This window comes from Oncorhynchus clarkii, chromosome 2 (genome assembly GCF_045791955.1).
Source record: "Oncorhynchus clarkii lewisi isolate Uvic-CL-2024 chromosome 2, UVic_Ocla_1.0, whole genome shotgun sequence".
NCBI classification, from domain to species: Eukaryota; Metazoa; Chordata; class Actinopteri; order Salmoniformes; family Salmonidae; genus Oncorhynchus; species Oncorhynchus clarkii.
Genome location: NC_092148.1, coordinates 27,495,816 through 27,508,648, shown reverse-complemented (window position 1 = coordinate 27,508,648; position 12,833 = coordinate 27,495,816). Strand labels below are relative to the sequence as shown.

General features: G+C 41.7%; 1 protein-coding gene across 2 annotated transcripts; it reads right to left on the bottom strand.

Moving 5' to 3' along the window:
• Positions 1-109: 109 nt before the first annotated feature.
• LOC139365757 (septin-7-like) lies at positions 110-12,203 on the bottom strand. Of its 2 annotated transcripts, XM_071102844.1 has the most exons (14): positions 12,141-12,191; positions 10,332-10,434; positions 8,029-8,135; positions 5,974-6,074; positions 5,666-5,800; positions 4,822-4,939; positions 4,464-4,556; positions 3,876-3,972; positions 3,727-3,778; positions 3,489-3,617; positions 2,530-2,550; positions 1,777-1,912; positions 1,297-1,439; positions 110-1,040 (listed from the first exon to the last, which is right to left on the bottom strand). In XM_071102844.1, the coding sequence occupies exons 2-14, from the start codon at positions 10,339-10,341 to the stop codon at positions 1,001-1,003; spliced, it is 1,182 nt and encodes a 393-aa protein (XP_070958945.1). In that variant the 5' UTR covers positions 10,342-10,434; positions 12,141-12,191; the 3' UTR covers positions 110-1,000. The 2 variants fall into 2 exon arrangements, with proteins under 2 accessions (XP_070958945.1, XP_070958952.1); XM_071102851.1 differs by lacking the exon at positions 2,530-2,550 and having other exon boundaries at positions 12,141-12,203.
• Between the last annotated feature and the right edge of the window lie 630 nt (positions 12,204-12,833).

Genomic DNA, 12,833 nt, shown 5'->3' with positions numbered 1-12,833 from the left:
AAAATAAGTAACACATTTAAACTGTTTAAATATCAGTAGGCCTACATAATAGGTATTCTGAATGTAGTAATGCAGTATCAACATGCATTACCTAGCAGCATTCATTGCATTGCAAGTCTATCACATGTTTATTAAGTGACTTTGTACAATACAAATAAAAAATACAGATGGAGTACATAGGCAAAGCAAAATATGGTATTGACTTCCTTGTCCCACTTAATCTGATGACATGTGGAGTCACAGAAATATTCCTTTCGTTTATTTTTCTGCTCTTTGTATGACTACTGAATGTATTTTAAACAGTCAATCCTCCTCAGAAACTGGTCAAAGCTTCAGATGAATTCTTACATACAAAAAAAAAAGAAAAAAAAAAGGACTTTAGCTGGCTCGGTGTATATATATAAAATAAACTGAAATATAACATTTATGAAGTTAATGGTGGTCCAAGGCTAGTGAAATTTGCTAAAAACAGAAGAAAGCGTTACATTTTGGAAAAAGCTTCAGCCATAAAAAAAAAAGCCCAAGGTGCATTTTAGCCTCTTTTAGATTTCCCATTCCTCCTATTGAGAGACCGAGACTGTCGTTTCCTGTTAGGCTACATTGCATGGGGAGCTGTTCAGTATGAGGTTTATCTGTTACACTTTACTAAACAAAACGGTTTTTGGAAATGCCATTTCCTTGTCGACATCATGGAAGAGCTTTTGTGCATGTAAACAAATTAAACCACTGAAACATGATTGTTGCTCTGCATAAAACTGTAGTAATCAGTTGTTAAATAGACATTGCAACCTTGGGCAGTATTCAGTTATATATGGGTTTGGCCTGTCTAAGACGGTACGTTTGGTTAAGGTAAACACATTCCTTGGAGAAGTCCACAGGCAGCTCTCTTCCGGTCATTGTGACAGTACATGCAGACCCAGCTGGGCTGTACAAGAGCTTTGGTGCCACACATAGATATCCAAGCTGGCAACAAGTACAACTTGGTGTTTCTGCAGACTGTCTAAAATATCTTCCCCTTCTTTTTGTTCTTTTCCAGAGTCCTGTAGAGGAGATCATGTTGCAGTGAATATAGTATAGAAGGCAATATAATGATGCAAACATTTACAAACAGTGGTTGAGATATGATTATACAACAGTGACATCTAGTGGGACCAGCTGGTATTACGTTCTGCACACACCCTTGTTTGTGTGTCCAGTTGAGCTTTTTTCTCTAGCCAACAGACAACAATAAATAGAGCTACTTTTGTAACAACCAAAGTCACCACTACAGTTCAGGTGTGTGACAGACACTGTTACCTGGAGGCATCCAGTCTCTGTTGCTCCAGGCGCTGATTGGCCTCCCAGTTGGCCCGGTCATCCTCAAACTGGCGTCTCTTCTCCTCCAGCTCCTTGTGCTGGGCCTCCAGATTCTTCTTCATCTGCTCATGACGCCTCGACAGCTGCAGAAGAAGAGACATTTTGAAAACATTTGAAAAGACATGCTCACAACTGTGACTCACTGAATAACTGACACTTGTTGCGAAGAGGACTATCCTGGTTAAATAAAGTGTGCATTTGGAAATGTAACACTTCAGAGAGAGGGGCAGTGAAGTTCTCACACACACACACGATAACTAGTCATTAAATAAATCCTCTCATACCCCCCACTCACTGTCTCACTAAGACTTTCAGTGCATCAACACCCACCAAAAAGTGAGTGTTTACGCATCAGGAAGTAAGAAGTCAAACCATACGGTAGGGATCAGTAGTGTAGTAAGGCAATGTGACTGATGTTACCTCAGCCTCGGAATCTTTCAGCTTCTGGATCTTCTCCTTGACCTTCATCTCAAACACCTGTTCCATTTCCATCTCCATCTTCTTCATCTTGGCCACGTGCTCCCGCCGCTCCTCCTCCATCTGAGCCAGGGGGCTCCTGCAGGGTCACACACGTATGCAGGCAAACAGTCAGACCAGTCCCACAGTGCACCGTCACCATCCATCACCAACACAGTGGAACAATCCTCACAGTAATGCCACCCCCATTTCCTTGCAGGGAATTGGCACATACAAGGATCTATGCATGAGAGGAATGGTAGGACTCAATGTGGTGACTGAAGTGTGGAAAAGCAGAGGGAAGAAGAAACCCAATTTGCTCAAAGACCAGCACCAAGCAATCATGGAGCTGAGTTAGCTAAGCTGTTAGCATAGGCTAGTGAGTAACTGTAGTGAAAAAGTGGTGCTTTGGGATGTTAGCTTAGCTAAATGTTAGTAAACTCAATTGAAAGTGAGAAGAAGCCACCAGTCTAACTACGCTAATTACACGTGAAGTATTTGCAATGTAATATGCGTGTTTATCAATTCCCAGTTGACTTCTCAATGTTGGCATCTACAGGGTTCCTTGAGACATTGCCTGACATGAGGGAGGAGAAAGGAGAGAAGAAAACACCCTGAACTGGGAGAAAGAGAATCCAGACAGAAGAACACGGACAAGGGAGGAAAATGGTATATTTAAAAAAAAAAGATCTAAGGAAACAGAAATTGACCACTTACATGCCTTCACCTGTGTCATGTCTAAAAAAACAGAAACACACACACTTAGCATGCTGCCATGAAATCATGCACTACGACAACGGAAAAACTCAAACGGACTGACCGCACTAACTAAAACACACTTAGAACGAAACATCTACTTTCTCGCGGTAAACAAGGAAAAGTTCACAAAGAAACAAAACCACTTTTCTAGAGGCATGAAACGGTGTGTGTAGTAGTAGTGTGCAGTAGTAGCCTTACATTAGTAGCATGTGTTTGGTGGGTAGCTGTGCGTTAGGAACCGCAGTGTGTGAGGGTGTCTCTCAGTAAAGAGCTACGATGCGGAGCGTGGTTGGTGTACATAACAGGGTCTTAGGTGTGAAAGAGCAGCAGTGTGGAATTTAAAGGGATAGTTATGGATTTTGGCAACCACGCCCTTTTCTACTTCCCAAGAGTCAGATGAACTTGTGGATACCATTTATATATCTCTGTGTCCAGTATAAAGGAAGTTCGAGATAGCGTTGCGAGCCAATGCTAACTAGCGTTAGCACAATGACTGGAAGTCTATGGGTATCTGCAGATAGCGCAATGACTGGAAGTATAATTGCGCTTACGCTAGTTAGCATTGTACTAGATAGCAACTTCCTTTAAACTGCACTGAGAGAGACATAAAAATGGCATCCCCGAGTTCATCAGACTCTGGGGAAGTAGATAAAGGGCCTCATTGCCAAAATCCATAAGTGTCCCTTTAAGCTGTAATACCTGCATTTGGAATGATGGACCTATATTGGAAAAAAATACCCCCAAGAACACTACAACAATAATCATCCATTTATATACAGCCTAAATATCACGTCAATATGATAAAACATTTCAAATGTCCAGTAGATTATCTGTCAGGTTAAATATGCCTTTAAGCAACAAAAAAAAGTTAGGCTGTGCATGTTAAATAGAGAACCACTGGTAGCTGTTGGACTCACTTCGTCGACTGTTGACCCTTGACCCGGTTGTTGTCCTGTCCGTTGTAGGTGACGGCTGCCAGCTTCCTGCTACGGTAGTTCTCATAGTGGACGTTATTGGTCACGTCCTTCAGGTCCTGCATGTGGGTTCTGTACGCAACAAAACAAGTCTTAGAAACCATCATGTTGAGGCGGTTGTGGTTGACAATGCATTGTCATTTCCTATACATTTTTGTAACTTCATGTTTTGAGTCTGTACCTGATGAGCATGTCTCGTAGGATGGTGAAATCACAGTGGTCTCCGTTCTCAACTGCAAGGAAAGACAATCAATACATATTCAAACCCCTCTCCAAAAGGAGCCTCTTAATAGATTTTCCCTTAACTTCATCTCCCATCATGCCTGGTACCTTCTGCCACTCCCCATGGGTACTGTCGTCCTCTGGTCCTCTTCCCGTTCACCTCGATGATGGTGTTACTGCCCACCACGGCCAGGGGCAGACGGTCCTGCAAGCAAAATAACACAACGGCGTGTGAGACGTGTGTGTGTGTATGCAACAGCCCCTCCAGAATTTTGTGATAGGCTAGTTGTGGCTCAGAATATTTGGTTTTGCTGCAGCAATTCAGATATTTTACATGGCAATTTGCAACGATTTTGACCAATTTGGAAAAAAGTTTGACATGCTACTTGATTGAACCACTATGCAGTAAAAGTAAGTTATTGGTTAAAATGTCCAGCACTCTTTTTGTGTGTGCAGTGATTGGAGAGCTATATGTGGTAATATTGCAATGATTTTACTGTTTTATGTGGTAATAGTGCAGTGATTGGTAATTTGCACACCCTCGCATAATAAGCAGGGAATTGTTGATTTTGCAAAAACAATTGCGATCGCAATATCCAGGCAGGACTGATGCAGCTAAGTGCCTAACAGTTCAAATGGCTAAGTTCGTTGGTGCACGCATGGTGCTTACAACGCCGAGGTACATATGTATTATACCTTGATCTTCTTCACCAGTTTGTTCTCTTCCTCATCATCTGTCTCTGGGAACTCGTAGATCTTGATTTTGTGTTCCAGGATTTCCCGCATGATCTGAGGGAAGGTTCAGTATGATTTATTAACATACAAAAGACGTGCGAGACAGTTCTTTTTATCATGTGGTATCAACTCCATTCAGACTGTACTGCCCAGGGGAAATTTAGAGGGCATCGTCAGAGCAGTATGTGGAATGGGAAACCTCCCATTCTGCCCAAACAGTCTATTTCTATCAGCAACAATCAAGTCTTCGTCTGTGTAAACCCTTGACGCCCCGCCCCCCCCAGACAGAGCCCAGCCCCCCCAGACAGAGCCCACTGACCTGCTTCTTGAACCGTTGGCACTCCTCTGGGGTGAGAGTGTCTGCTTTTGCGATCAGTGGGATGACGTTCACCTTCTCATGCAACCGTTTCATAAACTCAATATCCAGAGGCTTCAGTCTGGAGGGAGACATGACATAATAACATTAATACCATAAATGCTGGGGTAGGGGTACTGTTGGACAGATTCCTGACAGGTCCACTATTTTCATAGCAAACCACGAAGCTCACATTTCTTTCCTTACATCTATTAACTAATAAAACATTGTTTGCAATGGAGCTCTAGTAGTGTAAACAAACAAGTAATTTATCAACGATGACAACACAAATAACTACTGTCTGTGTCCAAAACACTTTCCCCAGCTGTTTCCTGTGAGCATTGTCACTGTGCAAGGCACTCGAGTGCGAGTCAGCTTATATCAGCTGGTGCTGCGAGGAGTGTGTGTGAGGGGTCAGTGTGTGAGAGGCCAGCATAAGCTGCTCACCCTAAGAGCCTGTCTCAACATTGACTGGGGGATTGTAATGACAATGTCCCGTAGAACAGAGAATGAACAGTGAACGCATGCACACATCCCATTTACCCCAGAGCCACGATACACACAGCCTTCTCTGACAGATGGCCAATGCCCTTTAGCACTAACAGTCATATGAAACAACTATGTAGGTATATTGCAAAACAACCCTAAAGAGTGAGAAAAAAAAGCCTATAAGAGGCAGTAGCCAAAAATGATTGGAATTTCTAATATGGGGTATTCTACTTTACACTTGTGAAATCTTAGTAAATCTCAAGACGCCCTCCCCCTTCATTCACACTATCTGACCTCTCTCCCTCCCACCCAGACTCACCCGTGTCCCGAGGGGGCGATGAAGTAGAGGCAGCACTGCACTCTGCTGTCAGGCATCAGTCGTCTGTTCACCCGCGACTCACAGTTGAGGTAATCCTCAAACTTGCTGTCTATGTGGTCGATGACCGGCTGCCAGCTGCGCGGTACACACAGCCACAGGGAGGAAACAAACCCACACACATTGAGCCAAAAATGGACGCTACTTCCTGGAAACCTGCTCCCAAGCTATGAGCTGAAATGGCTGTCAAATGGGCCAAGATCAATGCATTTATTGGAGCCAAAATAGAGTTGTCGTCAAATTTTGCATACCAGTTGCTATTGTCCACAGCGTCGCCGAATCCTGGGGTGTCGACTATTGTGAGCAGGAGCTGGACACCACCTTCCTTTACTAACACTTTGGATTGCTCCACCTGGGAAATAGAGCATTATATTAGCCTTCAATAGTTGCCTTGTCTAAATGCATACTGTTACTGTTCATATTTGGTGTATGACAGTGAGATAGGAAAGTTTTATTGTTCACTAAGAACCGTCATAAGAATATTAAGCACCCACTACACTTCTGGTTGTTTAACTTTTGGACAACAATGCAGTATCCAATGCGATGAGCCAACACCTGTCTCCACAAGAGAGTGTTTGCAACAACACAGAAGAAATTAGCATACTGCCAATCCCAATGAAGGGAATGAAGAGGACCAAAACAACCTCTCAGGAAGACAACTTGTCGCCAAATGTGTAGCACACATTGAGGCCAGTGGGTGACGCTCATTCTAGCTGCATGTATCAGCATGCAGTCTAACACTGTGCTATTACCGAACTATGCAGAGGAACCAGAAAAACAGACAAGCGTCTGTGTGGAGATAACGTTGCGTTTTGGAGGCCAAGTAGAGCAAGTTTCTGGACTAAATGACATCCAGTGCCTTTAGAAAGTATTCACACCCCTTGCCATTTTCCACAGTTTGTTGTGTTACAGCCGAAATTTAAAATTAATTATTTTGAGATTTTTTGGGCGTCACAAGCCTATACACAATACCTCAATGTCAAAGTGGGAAAATGTTGTTTGAATTTAATTTTCACATTGAATGAAATAAATAAAAAGCTGAAAAGTCTTGAATCGTGCAGTGAATTTCAAACACAGATTCAACCACAAAGACCAGGGATGTTTTCCAATGCCTCGCAAAGGGCACCTATTGGTAGATGGGTAAAATAATAATAATTTAAAGCAGCCCTTCAATAGCCCTTTGAGCATGGTGAAGTTATTAATTACACTTTTGATGTTGTATCATGACACCCAGTCACTAAAGTGATACAGGCGTCCTTCCTAACTCTGTTGCCGGAGAGGTGACTTTAAAACAGTTACAGCATTTAAATGGCTGTGATCGGAGAAAACTGAGGATGGACCAACATTGTAGTTACTCCACAATTACTAACCTAAATGACAGAGGAAGCCTGTACATAATAAAAAATATTCAAAAACATGCATCCTGTTTGTAATAAGGTACTAAAGTAATACTGCAAAAAATGTGAAGCAATTAACTTTTGTCCTGAATACAAAGTGTTATGTTTGGAGCAAATCCAATAAAACACATTACTGAGTACCACCCTCCATATTTTCAAGCATAAAATGGTGGCTGCATCATGTTATGGGTATGCTTGTAATCGTTAAGGACGGAGGAGTTTCAGGATAAAAAATATTTTAAAAAATGGAATAAAGCTAAGCACAGGCAAAATCCTAGAGGGAAACCTGGTTCAGTCTGCTTTCCACCAGACAGAGATTAATTTATCTTTCAGCAGGACAGTAACCTAAAACAAGGCCATATCTCCAGTGTAGTTGCTTACCAAGAAGATAGTGAATGTTACTGAGTGGCCGAGATACAATTTTGACTTAAATCTATGGGAAGACCTGACAATGGTTGTCTAGTAATGATCAACAATCAATTTGACAGAGCTTTGAAAACATTTAAAATAATAAAAGGCAAATGTTGCACAATCCACGTGTGGAAATCTTTTTAGAGACTTATAGAGAAAGACTCACAGCTGTAAATCGCTGCCAAATGTGCTTCTACAAAGTATTGACTCAGATGTGTGAATACTTATGTAAATGTATTTCATTTTCAATACATTTGCAAAAAAAAAAAAAAAAAAATCCGTTGTGGGGTATTGTTTGTAGATGGGTGAGAAAATTCAGGCTGTAACACAAAATGTGGAATAAGTCAAGGGGTATGAATACTTTAGTCTGCTCTATATCACAGAATGTGTTTCAAATGCCAAGGTATCAACACTGAGGAAAACTAACATGGTCACCAGTGAAATAAGGATATTCAACCAGAGAATCCAGGACTGCTAAGCAGAAGTGTTTTAAACTACCTGTACAGTCTTTTTGACTCTGTGTGAAGGCCCAGGGTAGTCTGACGAGTACAAGTCTGTTAGGAACAGAGAGTTGATCAACGTGGACTTGCCCAATCCTGATTCACCTAGAAGAAAACAAAAACTGTTGCAATAAAAATGAATCTATTTTTTTATTTTAAAATTTAAGCATGGCTCATATAGCCTAATGACAGTGTTGCTACATTAGGATCATTGTCATTTTAAATGAGTGAGTCAATGCAATTCAAATCAACATATTGGCCTAGTGTGCACAGTAATATATATGTTTCATGAATGGCTATCACACAGTGGGATATACTTGCTTTCAACATGTATGGTTAGCTATTTATAATGTCTTTGAATGTTGTTCTTGCTTATATATAAGACATTATAAACAGCTAACCATACAGGTTGAAAGCAAGTATATCCCACTGTGTGATAGCCATTCATGCAGCTTTAGAGGCATCCCATGGTACTGTAGAAGATTCTAATAAAGCCCAGCCAATAAATCCCATCAAAGGTCATGTCTTTGATTGAGGGCCATTGACATTTGTCCAAGACGACCATCCATCTAATGATTGTGTAAAGGGCTAGGACAACAGCTCCTGGTCTGAACGTGGCTAGAGAATGCCTCTTATCATGCCGGCTGTGTGGTCCCATTTCTCTAGCGTGGCTAGCCATTGTGTGCCTGGTCTCCATGCTCCTGGGGAATGAAATCATTAGGGCAGTGGAAATTACCACTGGCACTGACCTCGATCGTCAACGGGCTGCTGTTTACAGGCTACAGTATTGAGAGTTGAGAGCTACCGTTTCTGTGTTGAGTGATTGCACTTGACTACGTGCATTTCAATGCCCATCAGCATACTCCTATGAATATGGATGGCTAGTTTATATCAACACGCCAGTGTTTTCCATGTAACAGGACAGGTTGGCGTGCTGCACTCAGCGAGGCATAGTGCACTGTGCCAGTCACCGCCGATAACGCTAGTCCTTTCTCACACTAACTGTGACCTAAGCCAGCAGGGACATGTGGGCTCAAATCTCCTCAGGACTGGGTAGAGGAGCTAGCTCTGCCTACTGCCGAGGCAGTGTGTATGTAACCGTGTACGAGACTGATATTGCTGAATTAGCAAACTAGCAACCATTTTCTTTTTTGCTGTAGATTTTGTATTAAAATGTACAAAAATGGATACAAAATCCTCAGCAAAAAAAGAAAAATAGTTGATAGTTTGACTCTTTGCTAATTCAGCAATATCAGTCTCGTACACCGTTACATACACACTGCCTCGGCAGTAGGCAGAGCTAGCTCCTCTACCCAGTCCTGAGGAGATTTGAGCCCACATGTCCCTGCTGGCTTAGGTCACTAGTAGTGTGAGAAAGGGCTAGCGTTATCGGCGGTGGCTGGCACAGCGCACTTTGCCTCGCTGAGCGCAGCACGCCAACCTGTCCTGTTACATGGAAAACACTGGTGTAATTATATAAACTAGCCTGCTTCACATGAGCAAAATATGCATTGTTTGTGCTGCGTTTGCATTCACAGAAATAGGACTTTAAAAACCGTATTATTATTATTGCACCAATCAGGCTGGTGAAATCTTCAAGGCATTTCTGGGCCCCAACAGCCAACTTAGGCACCATCCAACACACTGCCTTAAAGGACATTTTATACAGCAGGGTAAATCATGTTGACTTGTTTAAGAGGAACCATATTGCATGCGAGTGCCTGGCAAGGCAGACATGTTTAGATAGAATGACCAGTGTAGAATGACCAGTGTAGCCTGACTTCATAAACTGATCAATGATAAACCCATGACTGGCTCAGAAAGAGGCTGCTGTTCAGATGAAATGCGAGATGAACTATTCTTAGCAGTGAGGGAGAACTCCTGCTATGCCGACCACAGGAAATGGTTTGACCCAAAGAAACATTTTCCCTCCAAACAGTGACTGATTAGCAAATGAAGGTCCTGGCCGAGTTCAATGACCGCATCCAAGTACTTCAATGGCACTCTTGTATTTTTGATAATACTGCGCAGTTTTTTAAAAAATCCAATCAAAAACAATGCTATTTTAAAAAGGCAGGCAGATGTGAAAAAAAGTAAACGAGAGAGGTTATCTTCCCTCCCCCGACTGAGAGGAGGTTAAAACCACACACATGCACTTTGCTTGCACATAACTATTCCTTTCTCAAAATGTAAACTTACTATACAGAGCTTTTACTGGTCAACTGTATTGTTAAAACTGAAATGACTGAAAACATGACTTGGTTGAACCATGACCTCAATATATGAATAGCATTTTCTTACCAACAACCATCAGGGTGAATTCAAAGCCTCTCTTCACCGACTTTCTGTACACTTGGTTGGGAAGGCTAGCAAAGCCCACATACCCCTCCAGATTCTTTTGTTGCTGGAAAGTAACATACGAGCACAACATCAACACCACAGCTTTTGCAATGTTATGTAACAGGCCAAGGTTACTTCAAAATTAGGGGAAAGTAATTCTGATAAGCAGGCAAATAAACATTGGCCTAACTTTCCAATCCATCCATACTTACAGCTGTTTTATGGAGATAATCATGCGATGTGGTCCAAAGTGAGGTAAGAGCCAGAGGAGAGAACACAGGCGACAACAATCAATATCAGCAATAATCCTAACAAAGAATTCTGTTTTCAGAATCAATTTCACAAACTGTAAAGCCTGGGGATAAATCATGTGTGTTTAGGCTAGCAAGCATAACATCACAGAGTTGGATAGTATGGTACAATGTTATTCACTGTTGTTGGCTTTTCTATGGGGTATAACAGAGTCCAATCTCTGTGATGCCCTTAGCCTTGGACTGTTGTTCAAATGTTTTCAATTGAAAGCCTATGTCTGTGCGAAATTACCATTCAAACTGTAAGTCTTCTTTATGTCCATGCATGGTATAAGTGAGATCACTATCTGTACACCAGTGGAGGCTGGTGTGAGGAGCTATAGGAGGACGGGCTCATTGTAATGGATAGAATGAAAGAAACGGCATCAAACCTGGCTTCCATGTGTTTGATACTGTTCCATATATTCCATTCCAGCCATCACAATGGGACCGTCCTCCCACCAGCACCTACTGCTTTACACTGTTACATGGAAAATGTTTCTGGCAACTGATTCAAATCCTTCTTCACGATTATGCTAGCTAGTGTGGTTTCCGTTTCAGTTAGCGGGTCAACTGAAGGAAGTGGTGAGAGGAGTACACATTTTTCTCATGCAGTCATGAGTGCATCTTCATCGCAATTTAATAGGCATTCTTTAATAAAAAAAAAAACCTGGCTCACTTTCACTCGGTCCTACCCCCAAACCAATATGAAAAGGGAGACACCCAAAGATACCCATCTTCAGACTTGACTCGTCCTTAGATCTATCCAAGGTCTGAGAATCTAGCTGTGTTGGCTTGAGCGAGTGTTTATCCTCATCTGTCCCCTTCCCTCAGATTATCAGAGCATACACTGGTTTGCTGTTTTCTACACTATATGGTGTCACACACACACACACTTTAATCGACTTTTTCAGTGTAACACTCATGGGCAAATCAAGTGTTTGAAATAGCTGGAAGTAAATACATTGCTTGACATTATTGTTTTGCTAGCTAACAATAAACAATGGCTTGCTCGGTGAATACTGGGACAGTCATTTAATTTAAGGGTAAGGATTTGGCGTTAGCATTTTCTGAATCGTAGGCTAGCAAGCCAGCTGGCTAACGTTAGGTGGTGAACATGACGTTATCGCCACAATAAATAAAAAAAGCTAGCTAGCGTTACCTCGATTGAGTTTGCTTAACAAACACCAGATACATAACATAAAACATTAGCTTTTGGAATGAACCACTAGGTAGATAAAATTGGCGCAAGCAATTCGCGATGAGGGACAAAATAACTACACAGGAAATGCCTAAGCTAATGCTAACCTGCTAGCAACTCATCCAACAACTGGTGGGGGGACGACTGGGCGTTGGTTACTCAGACAACTAGAAAGCCACGAACAACCATTACTTTTAAATAGCCATTCTGATACAACAAGCTATAGATGTAATTTCCAAAGCAGTTTTCGGACATTTTTTATACAGTAAGTAGGCTCACCCATAATGTTGACGTTTTGCTGCCGCTCAGAAACCGATCATTCACACCCCGACATTCCCCTTCTCACTAGCGCATACCTACGTACTATGGCCGACGTAATGTCACACCTGAACGACGGAGAGTACGCCAGATACAATGCGTACTGCGATTATGAATAGCAAAAATTAAGGACCAAACATCTCGCGGTAGTTTGTTCATTGCCTGAGTTATCCACATGCTATCGCGACAACAGTGTTACATTTTTCAAAAATGTAGATCATCTGTTTTCATCTGGATTATTTTCCATCAACAGAAACCTGACAGAAACTGTGCATCTACTTAACTTTCCAAATCGGAAGTTTATTTAGCATATATAGATAGATGCACACAGGTTAGTAGTGTATGAAAATAAATATGAATCAAAATAAGAGTTATAAACCTACTTGTTAATTTACAGTTATTTAGTATTAATGTGTTTATTTATGCACTTGGTGAAACTGCAACAACCACTGAGCTGTAATAACAGGGGAACAACAAACAACTACATTCCAAAAACAAAATTATCTGGTGACGGAATGCGAAAAGGCGTCAGTTGTATCCATAGAAACTACCACATAATAATGTTGCTTCCACCTATTGGTTCAAACTATCATCAATTTCAGTATGTCCTTTTCCAATTCGGGCACAAACTTTCCAATAATATGCCCATTAATA

What these genes read in the sequence shown, in the direction of transcription:
- LOC139365757 (XM_071102844.1), bottom strand. An exon ending in GAGTCAAAAAGACTGTACAG is followed by an intron (nt 6,075 to 8,028) that starts GTAGTTTAAAAC and finishes TCTATTTCCCAG; the next exon opens with GTGGAGCAATCCAAAGTGTT. An exon ending in TGAAAGATTCCGAGGCTGAG is followed by an intron (nt 1,440 to 1,776) that starts GTAACATCAGTC and finishes CTTCTTCTGCAG; the next exon opens with CTGTCGAGGCGTCATGAGCA.